General features: G+C 42.4%; 2 protein-coding genes across 7 annotated transcripts; one reads left to right on the forward strand and one right to left on the reverse strand.

Moving 5' to 3' along the window:
* Nucleotides 1-24: 24 nt before the first annotated feature.
* Nucleotides 25-15,038, forward strand: LOC109858972 (laminin subunit alpha). The gene is made up of 14 exons (XM_020436734.1): nt 25-485; nt 1,919-2,065; nt 2,937-3,344; nt 3,551-3,764; nt 3,858-4,067; nt 4,144-4,416; nt 4,493-4,630; nt 4,802-5,074; nt 5,192-5,491; nt 5,586-5,744; nt 5,822-13,848; nt 13,940-14,105; nt 14,306-14,533; nt 14,606-15,038. The coding sequence occupies exons 1-14, from the start codon at nt 273-275 to the stop codon at nt 14,869-14,871; spliced, it is 11,022 nt and encodes a 3,673-aa protein (XP_020292323.1). The 5' UTR covers nt 25-272; the 3' UTR covers nt 14,872-15,038.
* Nucleotides 15,039-15,417: 379 nt separating this feature from the next.
* LOC109858973 (E3 ubiquitin-protein ligase NRDP1) lies at nt 15,418-21,005 on the reverse strand. Of its 6 annotated transcripts, none has more exons than XR_002250659.1 (4): nt 20,394-21,002; nt 18,854-19,462; nt 17,592-18,747; nt 15,418-17,496 (listed from the first exon to the last, which is right to left on the reverse strand). XR_002250659.1 is itself a non-coding variant. In XM_020436736.1 (4 exons), the coding sequence occupies exons 1-3, from the start codon at nt 20,481-20,483 to the stop codon at nt 18,478-18,480; spliced, it is 969 nt and encodes a 322-aa protein (XP_020292325.1). In that variant the 5' UTR covers nt 20,484-21,003; the 3' UTR covers nt 15,418-17,703; nt 18,464-18,477. The 6 variants fall into 6 exon arrangements, 5 of the variants coding, with proteins under 5 accessions (XP_020292325.1, XP_020292324.1, XP_020292326.1 ...); XM_020436736.1 differs by having other exon boundaries at nt 15,418-17,703; nt 18,464-18,747; nt 20,394-21,003; XM_020436735.1 differs by having other exon boundaries at nt 15,418-18,747.
* Between the last annotated feature and the right edge of the window lie 1,207 nt (nt 21,006-22,212).

Here is a 22,212-nt window from a genome sequence, read left to right on the forward strand (position 1 = left end):
GACCACTGATCTGTTCCGCCCCCACCGAGCCTTCTCCTTCTCATCTCGACGGCGTTGGGTGAATTCCTCGGTCGGGACAGTCGACACCGAAAAGGCGTGCTGGCATCATCGCCTCTCTCACGATAGAAAAAGAGAGTGAGAGAGGGACGGAGAGGCGGAGAACGTGGAGTGAAGAGAAGAAGAAGAAGAAGAAGAGAAAAAAAAGGAACAGTGAAGCATATAAATTTTTCGAGGAAAAAGTAGCTGTGTCGAACTTCCTTCTGACGGTCAGAATGCAGTTACCGGCAATTCTTGCCGGTGTTCTGCTCGTCGTTCGACTGTCCGGCGGTGAGATCCTGACGCCGCCATACTTCAATCTGGCCGAGGGCAAGGAGATCGTCGCCTCGGCTACGTGCGGCGTCGACACCCCTGGACCAGAACTCTACTGCAAGCTTGTCGGCGCGAACGCCGATCAGGACGAGAATATCAATCTGATTCAGGGTCAGGTGAGCGCGCGAGCGACATGTGTACCTGAAAAAAAAAAAAAACAAAAAAAAACAGCCGGTGTTTCAAAAAAATTTTATGTAGAATCATTTGTTGAATTATATATTATAAATTTTGGAGTACTCGTCAAACTTTCCATCGAAATTTAAATTAATCAAATCTGCATAATTTTCTTAAATGTGTGAGAATGTTAAACTAAAACAGATTGTTTATATTAAAAAAAAAAAAAAAAAAGAAACCAGACTTTCTTGCGCGCACGCGCTCTCCGAATTAATATTTGAGAATACAAGTGTGTTGTATGTTGATATTAAATTTTTACAACGTACAAATAACGCGCCGCGGTTTGATATGAATAATCGTGTGCCGCGGATAAGTCACACGATATTTTTGTCTTCATTATATATACGCGCCGAATTTTATCTACTATCATTAGATTCCGTGAGTCCAAGAGTTTATCAGTCCCGAGACATCGACCCGCTTTAACTTAAGTAATATACTTCCTTTTCTTATTCTTTTTCGTGTGTTAAGAAACTACATCTCATCGGAATGTGATACTCGTATAAACATTTATAAATATAACCGTGCGCTCTTTCTGTTTCTTTTTATCTCTCTTTCTGTCTCTCTCTGTCTCTCGGGAATTACGAGATGATAAGGAACAAGTAATTGCCTTTCTGTGCCCCTTGAGAAACGTGAATAAAATCATTCATGAAGAAGTCAAATCTCGTCACAATTTTGCACATGAGAAATTTTGACGATGAACAGTTTCGCCGTTTTGTCTCACACGTTACCTTTTCACCGGTTGAATGAAATAATTAACAATTAAGTGTTTGTTAGTTACAAAATTACGATACGCTCAATTCTCGTAAATATCATCTCACATTGTGCGTTTATGCGAGTTAGAGAAACCGACACACGAACCAGAAGCAGAATGTCCGATAAAGCGGAAGATAAGGGGATGACCCCTTAATGACTCGCGATCGTGCATTCGAAATTAGAGACTTTGTATGTTTCACGGATGACCTACATAAATCATATCTTATCTTTTGGTGATCATTCATTAAATATTATATTGTAGAAGATTAAAATTTTAAATAGATATTTTATTACAAAAGGAAGAATTAAATAATTGTATTAAATAATTTTCTCTCGCGCGCGCGCGCGCGAAAGAAATTTTTCTTACGCGAAGCTCTTATGTAAATTAGATATTTAAAATTACTTAGATTCGATTGATCTATCAGTCTTTAAACCTCATAAGAGACAATGAATTTTATATCTTGTGTTTTGAGAATGAAAAGATTTTTATCTTTTTAATAAATAAAATCTTCACAAAAAAAATATGTTGTTACGGCAAGTGCACAGGCAGCAATCGGCGAAGCGTTCGACGAACGTGGTAGGTCCGCTTTAATTAATCAATTTTTTGTGATTTTTCCGACAGGTGTGCGATTATTGCGATCCCGATAATCCCGAAAAGAAGCATCCGCCCGAATATGCGGTGGACGGCATGGAAACCTGGTGGCAGTCGCCACCTTTGTCCAGAGGAATGAAATATAACGAAGTGAATTTGACGATCAACCTGGGACAAGTGAGAGTTTTCGTTAAATATTATTATTTAGATTATTGTGTTTGACAAAAAAGAGCTCGTCTACCAAAGCGCGTTAAAAAAAGAATTTGTGTGATTTAGAGAGTAACCGTATGCATATATAGAAACTGCAGGAAACGATGAGACACGATGATTCTTTTATCGGCGACATAAACATTCTATCGCGTAGGTAGGCGTTTTCCTGCAAGTAGGAAGATTTATCGTCCGGTTGCTTCCGGAGAAACAATGAGAAATTTGCAGCCTGAAGACAAACTCTAGAAAATGAAACTTCGAACGATACGAGATGTTCTTTTCGTTGTCGAAAATTTTGTTTCGCAACGGTTTCTTCAACAATTTTCTCCCGCATCTTATCTACTTGTCAACAAAATATTGGTTTTTGTCAAACATTTGTTATTTGCGCGGAGAGAGATTGTTGTATAATTTATAACGATGATGCAAACACATTGTCTTGAACGCGTTGCAAATAGTACTGAAACTTTCTCAATATCGATCTTAATACCTGATGCAAAGCAAGCCGTCGAACGAAGAGTCGACAATGTTAGTCGCAGTCTGTTTCTCGCGGCGCACGACAAAAACGTCTGTTTTCCGCTAATCATCTTTCTAGGAAGAACTCATTTGCACTATCATTTCGCCGTGCGCGTAACTCTTTCTCTTCTCTCCGTCTCTCCTCTTCTCTTTCTTCTCCTCTTCCTTCTTCAATAACGTAATTGCAAACTTTTGTAAAATATCACGCATCTTCTTTTTCGTATTTTTTTCTACGATCCTTTCTCGTCTGTTTTTTCTTCCTATTAAGAAAAAAAAAAAACAGAGCAAAGAATGAAAAAATAATTGTTTCGATTAAAAATTACCGCAGGAGTTTCACGTCGCTTACGTTTACATACGGATGGGCAATGCGCCCCGTCCGGGGCTCTGGGTTCTGGAGAAGTCCAAGGATTACGGCAACACTTGGTCACCCTGGCAATATTTCTCAGATTCCGCCAGCGATTGTCTGACGTACTTCGGTGTGGACAGCCACACGCCGATCACACGTGACGACAGCGTGATCTGCACCACGGAGTACTCGCAAGTGGTTCCGCTCGAAGGCGGTGAGATTCCGATCTCGATTTTGAACAATCGGCCGTCGGCGAAGCACTACTTCAACTCGACCCTCCTGCAGGAATGGACGCGGGCGACCAACGTCCGCTTTCGCTTTCTCAGAACGAAGAATCTGTTGGGCCATTTGATGTCCGTCGCCCGTCAGGATCCAACTGTTACCAGAAGAGTAAGTGATACTGATACGCGATAAGAGCAACGTTATATTTGTCATTTGTTAACACGAGTCTTTGTTTGTTAGCGAGCGGAGGAAATTCGGTAAGCGCGTTTCGAGAGATACGATTTCTGTTCGATTTTTCGTTTTTTATTGAAATTTTATTGATGTATTCTTGTAGTTCAAGCCGATTCTTCACAAGCAAATCAATCTGTTCGCAGTATTTCTATTCGATCAAGGACATCAGTATCGGCGGTCGCTGCATGTGCAACGGACACGCGGACACTTGCGACATTCAGGATCCCAACATGCCGAAGAAGCTGGTCTGTCGCTGCCAGCACAACACATGCGGGCCTCAGTGCGCGACGTGTTGCAAGGGCTTCGAGCAGAAGAAATGGCGACAGTCCACGGCGTTCCAGAAATTCACGTGCGAACGTAAGAACAATTCGCTTCCTCATTGTCATCGAGAAGAAAGATTTCGCGCGCTCGTACGTATTAAAGAAACTGTCAAAAATCACTCTTTTGCAGCCTGTAACTGTTTTGGACATTCGGACGAGTGCGTCTACGATCCGGAAATCGACGAGAAACACTTGTCGCTGGACATTCACGGTAATTACGACGGCGGTGGGATCTGTAAGAATTGCAGACATAACACCGAGGGTATCAACTGCAACCGCTGCATGCCCAGGTTCTACAGGCCTCACGACAAACCGCTCAACGCAACTGACGTGTGTCAACGTAAGTTTGTTTCGAATTTGAACTCTTTCGATATTTCTCGAAACTTTTTTAAACATTTGTTTTCTCATTGAATCAGCTTGCAACTGCGACTTCTTTTATTCGACCGGGAATTGCGCCGATTCCACCGGGAAGTGCGAGTGCCGGAAAGAATTCACGCCGCCAAACTGCGACTCCTGCAACTACGGATACTTCGGCTATCCCGATTGCCGACCGTGCGAGTGCAATTTGCAAGGCACTGATGGTTATCACTGCGAAGCGACGGACGGCTACTGCCCTTGCAAGCTAAATTACGCCGGTCATTACTGCAACCTCTGCGCGGAGGGATATTACAACTTCCCCGACTGCTTACGTGAGTTCAATTTTTATCTCGAGATAAAAGATCGAAAAATAATGTTATAACCGTTTTTTTTTGCTTTGCATTTCAGCTTGCAATTGCAATCCTCTGGGTGCTTTGAGCGACGTCTGCGACGTTGTGTCGGGCAACTGCACGTGCAAGAACAACTACGGAGACAGAACATGCGACATTTGCGAGGATGGTTACTTCAATTATCCACTTTGCACATGTACGAAAATATTTGATATCTGTTGGTATTTATATCTTGAGAAAATGCAGCGTATTGGAATATCACCGTTTGATCGAGATTGCATGTGACTTAAAAAACGAAACTAAACAAACAAACGTATCGTTAAATCTATGTTTTATCCGATAACAGACACATGGTGTTTTTGTACAGTTTGTAATTGCGATGCGCGTGGAACAGAACCCGGTATTTGTGACAAGAGAGATGGCGTTTGTCTGTGCAAGGAGGGATACGGCGGCAGCAGATGCGACCAATGCATTCCTGGCTACTACGGTTATCCCAATTGCAGACCGTGCAACTGCAGCACCGTTGGCTCGTCATCTGTCAGCTGTGACGCCACGGGCAAGTGCTCGTGTCTCGCCAGCTTCGCCGGGAGAACGTGCAATCAGTGCAGTCCAGGATACTACAAATATCCGGAATGCATCGGTGCGTGATGTACATCAATTACATTCCTCTTGTTGGAATGTCTCCAGCTGAATCGTATTTTTACAACAACATTTGTGTTTTTTCCTGTTTATCTTTTCTTCTTCCTTTTGAGTGTAGCTTGCAATTGCGATAGTCACGGCTCGATTGGTGTGTCCTGTGACGGCGAGGGCAAATGCCAGTGCCGCGAGAATTTCGACGGTATCAGATGCGAACAGTGTAAAGAAGGCTATTACAATTTCCCCACTTGCGAAGGTTGCAATTGCGATCCGGCTGGTATAGTCGCGACCTTTCAAGGTTGCGGCTCTCTGCCACCCGGCGAGCTTTGCCAGTGCAAGGATCGGGTTGAGGGCAGGATATGCAATCAGTGCAAACCGCTCTATTGGAATCTGCAACCTTACAATCCAGACGGTTGCGAAGGTTGGAAATTATTAATATGTACATTTCGTGACGTACTTTTTTATGTGAGGAATGATCGTTTTTTTTCTATCATAAAGCATTATTTGTATTCAAGAGTGCCAGTGCAATATTCCCGGAGTTATCGGCGGCATCGGTGAGTGCGATACGAAGAGTGGACAATGCATATGCAAACCTGGTGTGACCGACAGAGGATGCACACGGTGCATCGATGGAACATATAATCTTCAGGAAAACAATCTCTTCGGCTGTTCCGGTAAGTTACAGTGTCGTACGAATCTTAAGTTACGTTCAATATTATACTTTTAACAGCGCTGTGATCTTTTGATGCAGATTGCGCTTGCGACGTCGGAGGTTCTGTGAATTCAATATGCGACAAGCAGACCGGTCAGTGTCCTTGCCAACCGCGAGTAACCGGACTGACGTGCAAAGAACCCCTGAAAGCGCATTACTTCCCTACTCTTCATCAATATCAGTACGAAGCTGAGGACGGCAGAACTCCCAGCGGTAGCGCCGTACGTTATGATTTCGCGGAAGACCTGTTTCCGGACTTCAGTTGGAAAGGTTACGCCGTGTTCGACTCGACTTTGCAAAACAAAATCGTACTGGGTGTGGACATCAGCAAGTCCTCGCTTTACCGTATGGTCTTGCGCTACGTGAATCCCAATAACGAGCCGATTCTCGGCACCATCACTATCATTCCCGACAATCCGTCTGAAGTGGAGCAAGTGTTTAAAGTGAACTTCAAACCTTCGACTAAACGACCGTCGTTTGTAACCGTTGCCGGAGCGCATGGAAACCATCCGTCACCCATGGTCATGAATCCTGGACACTGGTCCATCAACATTGCCACAGAGAAGAGTTTATTCCTCGATTATTTTGTTCTACTGCCGTCGGAATATTATGAAGGTGGCATACTTACGCAAGATGTGAACGTGCCCTGCGAAATCGGTTATAAGGGACTTTGCAGACACTACGGATATCCGAATCTGATGCGGTTTGACTCAGTCCACGGCGACGGTGGCTTCCTTAACGAGAACAATGCTCGAATTCCGTTAAGCGAGTACTTCACTGATCGCGAGACCTTGCAAGAAATCGGCGAGGACGAGGTACCGCTTATCAACGATCAACAAGAGGAAATCCACTTCGATCTGAGGATTAGCAAGCCCGGTCCCCATGTTCTTGTGGTGACTTATATTACTCCGAAATATGAGGAAACTACGTCGGTGTTACTGATTGAGGCCAATACTATTGGCAAAGGCAAAGTTACCTTGAATCCTTGTAGGTATACCAGCCTATGCCGACAAGTTGTCACCGATACTTATGGCAAAGTGGCCGTTATGAACTTCTTATCGAATTACATCAGCCTTGTACTGACCGGCGAGCCAATCGCGAATGTTGCGATTGATTCGATAGTGGCGATTCCCTATCATGAGTGGTCGCTCGATTATGTGAAGCCTAAATCCGTTTGTGTGAGGAAAGACGGCAAATGTGTGCAGGGACACTTCCCCGATGCCGCTGATGCCAAGAAGATTGAGTTTGAAACATCCAGTGGTGTTCCTGAATCAGAATATCGTCCTTCTGGTATTTATGATAACGCTACTAAGTTGATTTACTTGAAGGACGGCGATACAATGGTGGATATTCATGCGAAAGTGTCTCAGCCGGGAGACTACGTCTTTGTGATACAGTATTATCAGCCAGATTATCCTGAATTTGAACTTGACGTGTTAGTTCAAAACGGAAAATTTTACGAAGCGAAGATTCCGGTTCCTCATTGTCCCAGTAATAGCGGCTGCCGTAGCATTGTACGTCAGATCGATGGCGGTAGTACCATATTTCAGCTGATCGAGAACTTTATGTTAACTCTGAAGGAACCCAGCGATGGACGCGGTATCTGGTTGGATTATGTTTTAGTGATTCCTGCTGATCTGTACAACGAAAAGATTCTCAGCAAGGTGCAGTTTGATCAGACCAAGGAGTTCATCAAGCGTTGCGGCAATAATCATTTCCGTATTAACATCACAGAAGACGGTTTTTGTCGCGATTCCAGTTTTTCTCTGACAACCAATTACAATAACGGAGCGTTGCCCTGTAATTGCGACGTCGAGGGCTCTACCAGTTTCGAGTGCGACAAGTTCGGTGGCCAGTGTCCCTGTCGGCCAAATATTATCGGTAGACGATGCGAAATCTGCAAGACTGGCTTCTACGGGTTCCCTAGATGCAGACCGTGTAACTGTCCCGCTCTTTGTGAACCGGATACCGGCAGATGTATTTGTCCGCCTCGCGTAACGGGTGAACGGTGTGATCAGTGCGAGGTCGGCACCTATGGTTTCCATCAGATTATCGGCTGCGAGGAGTGCAACTGCTCGCCCTTAGGTGTTATAGACGGTGATTTGCAGTGTCACTTGCAAGACGGCAGCTGCCGTTGCAAGGAAAACGTGGTGGGCCGTCAGTGCGATCGCTGCCGTGCCGGTTATTCGCAATTTCCGCATTGCGAGCGCTGCGATTGCGATTTGCGCGGTACTACCAATGAAATTTGCGATCAGTACACGGCCGAATGCTTCTGCAAAGCAAACGTGCAGGGCCAGGCGTGCGACGTATGCCGCGAGGGCACCTTCGACATTCAGGCCGCGAACGAGGACGGCTGTACCAAGTGTTTCTGCTTCGGCAAAACTACCAGATGCGCCTCTGCGAATCTCTACTGGACTTACCTCATAGACATGGTCAACTGGGAAATGGTCGTGCCCATTGACAAGAACGGCAATTTTACCACTATGTCAATCTATCCGGAAGGAAATGATACTGCAACAGAAATAAATCTTACCACCGACGACGAAAACGTCAATTCGTTGGTTTATTTCTCGGCGCCTGACACGTATCTCAACAAGAAGTTAACTTCCTACGGCGGATATTTCAACTTCACTATCCATTACATCACGGGACCCTTCGGTAAGGCTATCAGCGCCGCTGACGTTGTTCTTCAGGGGGCCGATACCACATTATTTTACTATTCCGATGAGCAACCGCCATCCTTCGTAAACTACAAGTTATCCGTTCGTCTCGTCGAGACCAATTTTCTGACTAGCAATCGACTTAGTGCAACGAGAGAACAAATTATGGTTGTTCTTGAAGATCTACGTGGAATATACGTTCGTGCTACGTACTGGGATCCTACATTCAGGGCTTCATTGTCATATGTAACTTTGGACGTCACAACGGAACAATACTCGGCTCAGTACAGCGTCCCGGCTAGCAGCGTGGAGCAGTGTCAGTGTCCGCCCAATTATCAAGGTCTTTCGTGCGAGGAGTGCGCTCCGGGATACTACAGAGTTCAGTCAGGACCTTACGGAGGATATTGCGCGCCCTGTCAGTGCAACGGTCACGCGACCACATGTGACGTGAATACCGGGATCTGTGAGGATTGCAAGAACGGCACTACCGGCGACCACTGCGAGTTCTGCGAGCAAGGCTACTACGGCAACGCCACTGTAGGCACACCGACGGACTGTCTGATCTGTGCGTGTCCGTTACCAATTGCCTCAAACAACTTCGCCACCGGTTGCGAGGTGAACGAGGAAGGTAACAAGATCAGCTGTGACTGCCTGCCTGGATATTACGGTGCTCGTTGCGAAGCTTGTGCCGCTGGCTATTACGGTACTCCCGAGACGTATGGCGAATATTGCAAACCGTGCGAATGTTCCGGCAATATCGACACCAATCAGATCGGCTCGTGTGACAGTATAACCGGTGAGTGTCTACAATGTTTGAACAACACCTACGGCGAAGCGTGCAACTTGTGCGCACCCGGCTACTTCGGCGATGCCGTGGAACGGAAGGATTGCCGTAGTTGTACGTGTGACGACTGCGGAATGGAACGCTGCGACAGCTACAGCGGTCAGTGCTTCTGTCAGGAGAATGTAATCGGTGAGCATTGCGATAGTTGTGAACCCTATCATTACGGTTTCAACAGCTGCGAGGGTTGCAAACCCTGTGATTGCGGATTGGCCTCTGAAAGCAGTCAGTGCGACGACGAGACTGGACAATGTAAATGCATGCCGGGTGTCACCGGTCGCAGATGCGATCAATGCATTCCGGGTTATTGGGACTACGGGCCGGACGGATGTACATCGTGCGAATGTCACACCGGTTACTCCGTCGGTGTATCGTGCAACACAACCACCGGCCAGTGCACTTGTCTGCCAGGTGTGATTGGCGAAAAGTGCGATCACTGTCCGTATCGACATGTGCTAATTCCAGCACAAGGTTGTTTTGCCTGTGATTCTTGCACGGGAAATCTTCTGGATGTCACGGACGATCTAGCACGTTCATTAGAACCTGTTTTAAGCGAGTACAGTACGGTTGCGGAAAGTTACTTTACAAATCAACGACTCAAGTTTATCAACGACATGGTCAATGAGCTTCATCCGAAAGTTCAATTGTTGGATCCAAACCGAGTAAATCTGTTGCCGTTGCAAGAAAAATTGGAACGATTAAATTACGAAGTAGACAGTCAGAAGCGGCAGATTGATTTCACGTCCGAGGACAGCGTTAAAACGAGAGATAATGCCGAAAACACGCTGCAAAATATGATCAATCTGGAAGAGGATGTGATGAATGAGATCAATCTGGTTAACTTGATTGTCTCGGAGGTGCAGTCGCTAGCGCAGAATATCGAGTTGGGAACGGGCGCGAAGGTTGAAAATGCTCTAAAAGAAGCAAAAGATATTCTGAAGAGAATCAAGGACGTATCCTTTGTCGACTTTCGAGACAAGGCTGTGGATCAAGCGGATCAGGCTAACATTCTAGTCTCTGAAATGCAGGAGTACAATTTTCCGGTCAGCAACTTGAGCTTAGCCACCGCTCAGCTCAGCGATAAGATCAAAAACGCCAGCGCTAAGATGGACGATATGTTGGACTTGGCGCAAGAAGCTCAAGAAGTGGCTGGCACGGTAGACAGACTGAATCGAGAGAATAGAATCGCGGCTCAAACCGGTAACTTAGACATAGTGAAAAACTCTACGGCCGAGGCGAAAGAAGACTTAAATGTCGGAGAAGAGCTCAATAAAAACGCCAGCCAATTTCTTGAGGACGCGAAGGCCAACATCGCTACTTTGCAAGACAACATTAGCAACGGCACATTTGCTCAACAAACGCTAAACAATACCATTGTCCAGAACGATCAGATGTTAATCGATCTCGACGATCCGGTGCGAAAAGCCCATAATCACGCGGCATATTTATATAATCGTTCGCTCGAGTTGGACAGTCTTCTAACTGATACTCGTAACACCAACGCCGTAAGAGCTGTTTCGGCATATAGAGATATCGAAGCCGCCATTCAAGCCGCGATGAACGCTACCGAACATGCCATAATAGCTGCGGACAATGCAACGGCGCTCTCTGATGGAATTGAACAGAAATTGTCGGATTTCCAAGAGGAGTGCGTTAAATTGTTGCGCGTCGCGCAACTCACTTTGGGAAAGACGACAGGACAGCCTGAGAACGATTTGCGTGACGCAAGAATTAACGCGACTCTGATTGACAACCAAAATAAACGCAACAAAGAAACTCTCGATACTATCGACAAGATTCTTGCTAATATTCCCTCACAATCGTCTTCATCAGTTGCGCATGACGCCATGAATCAGACGGTAAATGTCGAGCGTAACATCAAAACCGCTATCGACGACTTGAATGGTATTGTGGATCAGATTCCGGCTGATCTGCAGGAGGCGAAACAACTTTCGAAATACATGTCGGAGTCGATTCGCAACATTTCGCAGGCAAACAAGCAACTCGACATTGTGGATAAAATCTTGCCGAACATCACCAATCTGTTGAACAATCTGAACAACAATCAGAAATCGATCGACGCGACCGGGAACGACTTGCAGAGCAGACTCGAGGCTTTGAGAAACAAAATCGCGAACGCTCGTGAACTGGCGAACCGATTCAAGACCGGTTTGACTTTTTACAGAAACACCACTCTGGAATTGAAGAATCCAGAAAGTTTACCACTTCTGGCCACGTCCACTAAGATTTCCCTGTATTTCAGAACCAACAAGACAAATGGCTTTTTGTTGTATCTTGGCAATGAGGAAAAGATGAAACTACCGCGCTCCAAGACTCATGACTTTATGGCGTTACTGATAGAGAGCGGATATCCCGTGCTTATAGTCGACCTGGGATCCGGACCTGAAAAGATTATTCATGACAAATTTGTATCCGATAATGTGTGGCGGCAGATCATCATTGACAGAACCGGCAAGAACGTCAAATTGATTGTTCGCGAAGACATCGGTGATGGTCAGGACAGTTTATACGAAAAGGAGCGAGTCTTGTCGGGCACCTATTATATATTTAATGTAGATCCGGACTATACGAAACTATTTGTCGGTGGCTATCCGTCGTCCTTCCACATCCAAGATGCCGTGACCGCGTCTTCGTTCGAAGGCGAGATGGAAGAGCTCGTGATAGGCGATATACCGGTGTCTTTCTGGAATTTCGTCGACGGCGAAAACAATTGGAAGAGCGCGCTCGAGCGCGACAAACTTATCAACTTCGCGCCGAGTACCGGATATCGCTTCGATCGAAATGGCTACGCAATTCTCAACAAGAAGAACTCGCAGATCTTGACGGACACGAAGAAGTTCAGCATCAAACTATCGTTCAGAACTTTCGCGGATGACGGATTGATCTACTTAATGGGCAAAAACAAACAGTTCTTGTCGTTGGAGTTGAGTAACGGTCAGTTGTTGTATCAGTTCGATCTTGGCGAAGGTACGATCGCCTTGAGATCTTCGGACAAATACAACGATGGTACGTGGCACGTCGTAGAAGCTCTTAGACAGGAAAGAAAGGGCTTGCTCAAGGTTGATGGCCATATCGTCGCGTCGCAAGAGGGAGAAGGGACTTCCAAAACCTTGGCTTCGTCGGATTATATCTACTTCGGCGGTTATCCACCCAACGTGAAGCATCCTTACCAGTCGGTCAGCAATAGCGGCTTTGATGGTTGCATTGACAACGTCATCATTCGTGATACTTCGATAGATCTGACTCACAACGTCCAGGCGTTTGGAGTCATGCCTGGTTGTCCAGTTAGGTTCGCCAGCCTTGTTTCCTTCGAGAAGAATATGCCTGGCTATGTGAGATGGCGCAATTGGGAAGAGAATTTGCCGTACTTGGTAAACGAATTGCAGGTGAATCTGAAGTTCAAAACCTCAGCGAGCGACGGCCTAATCTTTTACGCGACGAACGATGACCAGCCTAGTCCGTCTACCTCCTACCTGTCGTTAGTGGACGGCCAGCTCGTGTTCAATAGTCAGGGCAAGGAACTCACCACTAGTTCATCGGATGTAAAGTTCAACGACGACGAATGGCATGTGGTGACCGCTACTCACAATCAATCGGTTCTCAGTCTCGATATCGATGACGCGAAGAGTTACAGCATCGACTCGGCATTGCCGTTGAACTTCCTTCAAGGCAATCTATACATCGGTGGATTGCCGTCCAGTTTAGATCTCGACAATAGATTCGTGCCTTTCGTCGGGTGTATCGGCGACGCGACTTTCAACGGAAGAATCATCAACTTCGCCAGCACGTCTCACGACGATCGACCGCACGCGTTCTTAGAAAAGTGCAAGAGAGGCGATCACATACAACCCTCGCAACCAGAAGTTTTGATACCATTGATACCATCAGATATTCCAGATGATAGTTCAGTAGAAATGACGACTCAAATCAGCGTCGTAAATGTGACCTCAGATGAGGAAGAAATCGACGATAGTGGACCAGGTCTGGAAGGACGAATTCACATTAGCAAAGAGCACGATATCACAACCACTACCACTGCGCAAAGTCCAACTCAGCAGCCTCAAACTGTCGACGATTGTCACTTGCCCTATTACCCGGCTACGGATCCTGATCTCGAGAACGCTTATCGATTTGGTATCGCGAGGAACAGTAGATTAGAATACAGAACAGTCAAAGGAAGATATAAGGATGATTACGATTTCCAAATTGATATACAAACAGCAGAGGACGAGGGAATTATATTTTACACTTCCGATCTCAATAAGCGGGACTTGATCGCCGTGTACGTCCTCAACGGAACGATTCATTACAAATTCGACTGCGGAAGCGGACCGGCGTTGCTGATAAGCGACAAGAAGATCAACGACAACCAATGGCACATGATTACTTTTAAGAGACAAGGTAACTACGGAAAGCTGATCGTGGACGACGAAAATCCAGTGACGGATTATTCGCAAGGAGACGAAATCACCATCGACGTCAATCCGCCATTCTTCGTGGGCGGTGTTTTACCAGAATTATCTAAAGCTGTGGACACGGAAATTGTAAGATTGAAGATCTTTAATTTTTTTTTTTATATAGCACAATTAGGTATGCAGACTTATGAGAGACGCGTCTTTGCATTTCTCTTTCCAGGGTTTCAATAAGACGTTTAGCGGTTGTTTAGGAAATTTAATGATAAATGGACAACTGGTCGGAGAACCGTCTGAGAAAATAGGCGTGATACCGTGCTCGAAGAAGGTCGAACCCGGTCTCTTCTTCTTCCCCAGTTCCGGAAACGTCAGTAACATATTCAAACCAGGTGAGAAGGATCTGATCGAAAAATAAAACCTGTTCTCAAAAAGATAAGACGTTGAACAGTAATGAATATAAATTTCTATATTGCGCAGAGACGCAACTTTTTATAAGTATCAAAAGTACATACCGCCAGTAAAATAATAAAAACCTCAACTTTAGTTGAAGAGAATAATTTTACTGTTATTTTATTTTATTTTTTTTCAGTTGATCGATTCAATGTGGATCGTCAGATCGACATCGAAATGGATATAAAGCCGCGATCGACATCCGGACATTTGTTTTCGGTGCACGGTAGAAGAGATTATATCGTGCTTGAAATGGTCAACAACACCATCAGATTCCTTGTGGCCACCCACAAAGGCTCGATCGAAACCTCGTTTGAGCCGACCAAACCAAATTCGTTGTGCGATGGTCATTGGCACAATATCCGAGGTACGTAATATTAATAATTTGAACTGTAAATGATCTTAAAAATTATGGCGCACATTCTCTTGTTTTGAACAGCTTCCAAATCGAAGAACGCGGTTTTGCTGTCGGTCGATCACAAACCAGCGACGCCTGGAATCGGCAACAAAAATATAGCCAGAGTGTTGTCGAGGCACCCAATTTACATCGGCGGCCATCCACTGCTGAGTACGTTGCGGGGCAGCACCTCGAAAGCTCAATTTGTCGGCTGTATCAGCAATATATACATTAATATGAGGCCTGTTAGAATCAGGCCCGAGCGAGCCTTCGGTCAAGTTCTCGCTGGTGTATGTCCGACTATTTAAAATATTGAAATTATCTTAACACGCACAACCACGAATTTAAATTTAATATTTAATCACTTTTTTCTCCTTAATTGTCGTATTGTAACTTTCGATGCTCAAATTTGAAAGATAAGAGAAAAACAGATGAGAAATAAATCTGTACAAAAAAAAAAAAAAAAAAAAAAAAAGACTGCACTTACAAAGCTATAAATATTTCCGCGGAAAAAAACGTTTTCTCAATTTTACCAGATGCAAAAAACGGCTATGAAAATCTAGTTGAGATAAAAGAAAAAACTCGTCTACAACCAAAGATAACAACAAAGCGCACAAAGTGTATGAATTATACTCGGACAAAAAAGTTGGTTTTTTAATATTACAGAGAAGGAGATAAGTTAAAAACCACAATAAAATACTTGTAAAAGTTATAAGCGTTTTTATTTTTTTGTGAATATATATATATATATATATGTATACGTAATATGTAATAATTGTGCGTCATCGCACTGTCTACATCTTGTAAATAAATCGAAATTCTCATATGATAAATTCTCAAAAATGTCTTATGCGTTTTTTTTTTTTTTTTTTTTTTTTTTTGATTCAGTCTTGATATTGTTTTGTGTGACTGATGCGCGAAAATCATTGTTCTCTCAAATAATCGCCTGCTCCTCCTCGTCAAAATGCGCGCAATCGTTGTTGTTTCGTTATAGTGATCAAAATTTAAACAATTTACGTTTCTATCATTCGGAAGTGTTCGAAAACTTCAAACGAAATTTGTGACAAACAAATTATTTACTTGATTTGCATGAACGCAAATGTGTTGGAAACTATTACGCTGCAGCGAAAAACAAAATAATGCGACTGTTAGTTGAACACACACACACACACACACACATACACAAGTATTACGTGAAGTGAAAGAGTGCAATCGTGAAAACTATGTGCAAATGAAAAATTACGTTTAACTTAGTAAAAGTAAATCGTTCTGCGCAAAAATGATCAAAAATGATAAGCGTTAAAATTGAAACTTGGAAAATGTGTGCGTGAAATGTTTTTCTTCTTTTTTTTAACTCAAAAGAATTATGGAACATTTTTATTGTAAACAATGATATTACCGATTATTTATTGATTATTGACCGATACACTTGATACTTCGTATTGCGAACGAGAATAAAAGAAAATAGTTTTTACCGATTGTGTGTTGCGTTTAAAGTAAAAAAAAAAAAAAAAAAGTATTAAAATTTAACTGTTGCAATTACATCTCATTTACATCGTACACATAATCCTGCACGGAATTTGCGGATTGCATAACTCGTTTGGAGTGAGAGAGAAAAAGAGAGAGAAAAAAATAAAAATACAAAGTGTATATCGAAAATTCATCTATAATATGCGTAAATAAACATCTGGTTTATTAGCATTAATATGTATGCATACGTATATACATATGATCAATCTATTATTATGCTGAATTGTTTTACAATTGTTTGTTTTCTTTTTTACGTATACAACACATTATGTGTTTAAAACTCTAATTTACTTACAAGTTTATGTTACTTCGTGATTTTTTTTAGTGGCGTTTGTCGAGAGTGTTATTTTTTTTTTCTTTTTTTTTGTTTTGAACGAAAAAAGAGATATAAAAGATATCAAATACGATTCTCTTGTGTTCTTAATATTCTCCGGGTTATTTTCTGTGGCTTTCTTCAATATATATGACTTTTCTCGAAGATCTCTTAAACGTAAATTAAAGCACGATATCTAATGCATTGACAGGGCATTACAAGATCATTTTTTTGTCGAGAGAGAAACGATTCTTATCTTGACATACAAATAGCTTTTTCATTGCTTTTTTATTACGCGTTTACAAACTTGGATCACTCGATTGTCGTCGACAAAAAAAAAAAAAAAAAAGTGTTGCGCTTTGTGATCTTGACTTACATCTGCTGGGTCTATTGTGTACATATATGTTATACCGTAGAAAAAATACTATACGAAGAAAAAAAAAGTCATATTTTGACGTTACACAATTCGCAAACCGTAAATCAATGATGTGTGCAATAAAACTAATTCGGCTACTACAATAATAATGAAATTGATTGGTGTGTTAAATAATACGGAACTTCGCAGATATTTTCAACTGAATACTTCTTTCAGAGCAAAAAGATACAATAAGACATCTCAGCATGATATGATACAACAAGCAAGTAAAACGTGCTATCAACTAAGAGCAACAAATATTTGCGACATATATTACTAGAATTTATAAACAAAGACAATAATTGACAACAATTCGTAGGGAGTGCTTTAAGTAGGTCTGGTGGCTTATGGAGGACTTACTTATGACGTACACAAATGTATAATAGATGAAAACTTTACAAAAGTAAAGAAATTTAAGAAAGAACAAAATAAATCGCAGAGAAGTGAAAAAGTTTGTCAGAAGAAAAAACGCGGCTTCTGAGACACACACGTGTAAAAATGTTTAAAAACGGATCACAGTGATAACGAATCTATTTCCCCCATTATTCGAGATCTCATGTTTGCATTATCGAGTCACAATGTGGATTTTTGTTTTTCTCTTCGATCATCTCTCGCTTAATCTTCTAAAATATTATATTTAGACACTCACAGACTTCTAGGTATCCATAAACGATCCTGAAATGAATACGATAAACGGACTGCCGGTGAAAAGAAAAATGCACTATTCGTTTGATCGACTGGTCGATCGAGAATGGTCATTTATCACGCACCTTTAAAGTAGGTTTCTCACCGACGTGGAATATCACAGTGTAACAATCCAGACACTCGATTGAGTTTTTCTGCGAAGATTCGGTCAAGGTAACCGATAATGGCAAGCCGAACCTATTATGACAAGAAATGTGTTCTGATTTTTTTTTTTTAGAGCAGATTTGATCGCACACTACTCCGCATTGATGCACATTAAAGATCGCGTTACGTAAAGTCGTACGTAAAAAGTTGTTCAAATGCAAAAGCATAAATCAAAACGTTCGATGTGTGTTATATCATTATATTATTTAGAACGTATTATATAATATGTATTTGTTGTTGTTTTTTTTTTTTTTTTTTATATAAATATACAACATACATATGAACACTTTTGAACACTTTCTCGGTCAAAGTAGCTATACGTTATATATGCTTTTGTACTCAGATAACTTATAATAGCTTCTGGCAGGCTTCAATGTGGGGTTCAGCAGAGTAGTGCAAGTGATCTGCACTGCTTAGAGAATTTCTTGCGTCAATTACAATAAATGTCCTGATCGACCCTGTATGTGCAATCGTGCCTGTAGAATTGCGTATCACAAAGGGCGACAGTGTGTGCATCATTGTTTTTAAATGTATGCAAAGGCTCTTGCAATCTTACGATTCCAGCCATAAACGAGACGAATGTATCCCGGAATATTTTTCCAAATAAATCTTGACGCGTTCGGTCGAGTCAATCCTGAGTGGGGATCCAGAACCATCCATGTCAGTTCGCAAATGATGGAAGAACAAATTTCAATATTCATTCTTCAATATTCACTCTTTGTAATTTGCAAAGCGACATCGATGATCCTGGTTCCATAGTGAAATGTTCAATAAAAAAGTCATATTCACATACGACTCTCAACGATTCTACTCAATGCCATGAGCGAAGATCATTACTAGCCCCGGTTCAACCATCATGTCTTCCGGCATATGCGTGTTATCACAATGTAGTACCAGCACAGCTTGCTTGCCAGGTACTCGCTTGCATACATAATTGTCGTACTGCCGTCGCGAGTTCTGTCTGGTCTCGAGGGAATTTAAGCCCGGCGGCCACTTTCTCTCGTGGCAGTTCTCCATCAGCTCATCGATCACATGCGGTGGACAATTGTACTCCGACAGGGTTCTCTTTATCATTGTCTGCAAACGACAAAGACGCAATCTCGTGGTGAGCACAATGATTGAAATGTCGCTTGACTCTGCAATTAATAGGATTAATTAATTGCAAATTAACAAATCATCGCACCTGCAACAATTCATCCGGAGTGGAGATCATGCCGCCCCACCTGGTGACCCTGGCGCGAGGTAAGGACGCGGACCATCTGACAACTTCGTCCCGTTCCATCTGGTCGGCGATCGCTCGCATCGCTGGATTCGACACTCTGAGAGCGCGCATAAAATCCTTCAACAGATGTATCTCGCGCTTGTGTTGATTGATCTGCAGCTGCTGCTCGCCGAGCTCGCGTTTCATGTCGGCCAGTTTCTGTTGCTGCGACTGTATCAGATTGCGAAGTTCTCGCACGCAATTGTGATCCTTGAGCTCGTTTTTAGGGATGATCAGACTGCAACCTTGCTCGCACAACATTGGTCTCTTCGGATTGTATTCGCACTGCTCCAAGTGAGACGCCAAGCTGTCCAGTTTGACGATCGTGTTGCAGCCGTACACAATATTGTCGCAATTGATGCACAAACGTGCGAGAAGGTTCCTCAAGATTCTGGGAACTGCTCTAAGCTGAGCTGATGTGATGGGTGTGCGATCCAAGGGACAGGTAGGCTGACGATTTATCCACTCATTGATACAGGTACGACAAAAGGCATGCTCGCATACTGGTGCCTGCAACATATTAGGACTTATCTGCAAGTCCTCATAAAATACTAATTGGCAACTTACTAGCACAATATAAAGATATGTGAGGTTTTTTTTTCAAAGAAGAGTAGGCAATAGAGAATAGACATTTATCCGCAAGTAGTTTATCTTGCAAAAAAAAATAGAATATTTTACTCAATTATAATTTATTTTATTAATATCTTTATTATTAGTAGAATAATTTTGCTCGAGAACGAAAAGACCAAATATTAAAGAAACAAACGCATGTTAGAGAGCAGAGTTAAGAAAAAAGAAGTATTAGATTATTTTGCAAGTGAAATTATAGAAAGTACTGAATCATTGTCGGCTGAAACATTTTTCTATTTAGATCAACTTTCATTCGCAATTGCTCGATTGAGTGTTGAAAACGGTGCGAGCTCCTCGCAGATGCAAATAAGGTCAACAAGAATATATACATGTGTGTGTGCGTGTGTAGCACAACATTAAAAGGATACGAAAAGCTAACCTATTCGCGCGAGATGCAAGATTTGCGATCAATTTGCAAATCCGAGCAAAGACGAGAGAAGAAATTTGCTAAGCAAATCGAAGCGTTAAAATCTCTCAGGCGGAACAATCGTACGATTATTCGAAAACGCGCGTCGCGCGATACGCAAAATTGCAAAATCTCGCTCGAGATCACCGTCACCTTTCTTATCTCGCAATCGAACGTGTGATAAAATACACGGATTCGCAATGTTCCGAGAACCTTCATTGATTTTCTTTCTCGGATTTGGAATATTTTCTTTCACATAAGTGCGTTGTTGTTGTTGTTGTTTCTCTTCGAATTGTCCCCCCCGTTGAACTTAAATTTGTCGCGCACGAGTACAGGAATCGAGGTTAAGCGGACAGGGTGGGTCAGAGAAGAAAATGTGCGAGAGATGAAATTCTTCCGGACGGGACACACACGTGCGTCTCCTACCTGGACGGGATCCTCAAGCACACCGGAACATATCGGACACACGAGTTCTTCGTCCACGTCGCCCTGAAAGCGATTCACGTCGAACCCCATCGCTCGCGAATAGCGTGTGTGTTTTAACCTCCTCGTCTCTCGCTCTCTCGCGTACACTCCACACACTTATCTCACGATCGTAAGTCTGGAACGGTCTGCGAGAAGAGGGGAGAGGAAGGAGACACAGACGACGCGCACGCACACACGAGGATTTTATCAAACAAAAAAAAATGAGTGTCTCTCGACTCCCGTATAGTTTTCACGAACTTTCCCTCGGGGCTTGGAAACTTCTATTTAAAAAAAAAAAATGCAAATGTATTTCCAAATACGCGCGTGTGTATGTGTGAGCAATTTTAAAACACAAACAAATATGAACAAGGTAAAAAAATATGACACGGAGAGAGAAACGTTCGTTAAATCGTTGCGAGTTTTAAGTTGTTCTTCCTATGACCGCGATGTGTGCAAAAAAAAAAAAAACGAGATAGAGAGCAGAAAAGCAAAGCAATTGTTTCATTACGGATTTTGCCACTAACAAATTTCAATTGGCGGAGAGTCGCGTTTTTTACCGTCGCGAAAAAACACATAGTTGTCGGATTTGTTTTTTTTTTTTTTTTTTTTTTTTTTATAAAAACGTATATATTTTTTTTTTTTTTTTTTTTTTTTTTTTTTTTTTTTTTTTGGAAAACACTTGTTCGATCGAATTTGTCGACTACAGTTTCCCGTGAAATTTGTCAACGAGTACGAGAAGACAGCACCGAGAAGAGGACCTTGATCTCTTCCGCGAAGGAGTTCCAGTTTCGTTACTGCTGGACGGCGACAATTTTACCGTTATATACCGCGAGTCCGATCCGTCCTGTTCTTCGTGCTAATCGGTTCGCTGCTCCCGAAACGCACAATCGAAATTAACCCGCTCGTCGCTTCACCATTAACGAACGAATTCGGCAATTTCTCTTTCGCGATCTCGTCGCGGAGATTTGTCAAATTTCTTTTACGGGAATATTACAAAGAACGTATCGAAATAGACCTATTGTATATATATATATATAATATATATTACGCATATCTTATGTGTACATACAGACGCTAATAAGCAATACAGTGTATCCACATCGCTATTTTGAGTTAAATTACGCGTTAAGATTAAAAAAAAAGATGTATATATTTTTTTTGAGATGTTTGTGTAATTTGGATATATAAAAACATTTAAGTTTTTAAAAACACTATTGAAAAACGTTTTTTCATAGTTAAAGAAGCACACTACATAAATATCTTAATATTTTTTGTGGGTTCACATTGTGTGCATTGCTTATTAGCGTCCATATGTTTTTTTTTTTAACAATAATTTTTGTCAGCGCACAAAAACCGACTATTAAATTATTTATTAAATTACCTTGAAAGTTAATGTCTTAACAATAGAAATTATAACACAAAGACTTATCGTCATTGATAATCTGGTGTGACTGCAATTTCCGTGCGCGCAGGCTAGGTACGTGCGTGTTCGGCGAAAGAATTACGTTTCTCACACAACGTTGAGGTAAAAATTGAAAACTTCTCTAAGTTCAATCGATACTCTTAATAATAACCTGCTCTTATATTCGACCGATTACCCCACCTCGATTGCGGTTTCCGTATAATTTTTATCAATAATTAAAATCGATTGTGATGTTAATTAACAGACGATACTCTATCTCGTCAATTGTATGTGATTATGTTTTTTTACATAGATTAATAATTTACAATTAACGTTGCGTTTGTTTTAATCTACAGTTATTACTATATATATGTATAT

The sequence above is a fragment of the Pseudomyrmex gracilis genome, unplaced genomic scaffold, assembly GCF_002006095.1.
Source record: "Pseudomyrmex gracilis isolate BER0280 unplaced genomic scaffold, ASM200609v1 scaffold_231, whole genome shotgun sequence".
Classification (NCBI taxonomy): Eukaryota; Metazoa; Arthropoda; class Insecta; order Hymenoptera; family Formicidae; genus Pseudomyrmex; species Pseudomyrmex gracilis.

Coding starts and splice junctions, on each gene's coding strand:
- LOC109858972 (XM_020436734.1), top strand. CDS start 273: ATGCAGTTACCGGCAATTCTTGCCGGTGTTCTGCTCGTCGTTCGACTG. Junction 5,075..5,191: donor CAAATATCCGGAATGCATCG/GTGCGTGATGTA, acceptor TTTTGAGTGTAG/CTTGCAATTGCGATAGTCAC. Junction 14,534..14,605: donor TCATTGGCACAATATCCGAG/GTACGTAATATT, acceptor TGTTTTGAACAG/CTTCCAAATCGAAGAACGCG.
- LOC109858973 (XM_020436736.1), bottom strand. CDS start 20,483: ATGGGGTTCGACGTGAATCGCTTTCAGGGCGACGTGGACGAAGAACTC. Junction 19,463..20,393: donor TGCTTGAGGATCCCGTCCAG/GTAGGAGACGCA, acceptor GAGGACTTGCAG/ATAAGTCCTAATATGTTGCA. Junction 18,748..18,853: donor CTCCGGATGAATTGTTGCAG/GTGCGATGATTT, acceptor TGTCGTTTGCAG/ACAATGATAAAGAGAACCCT.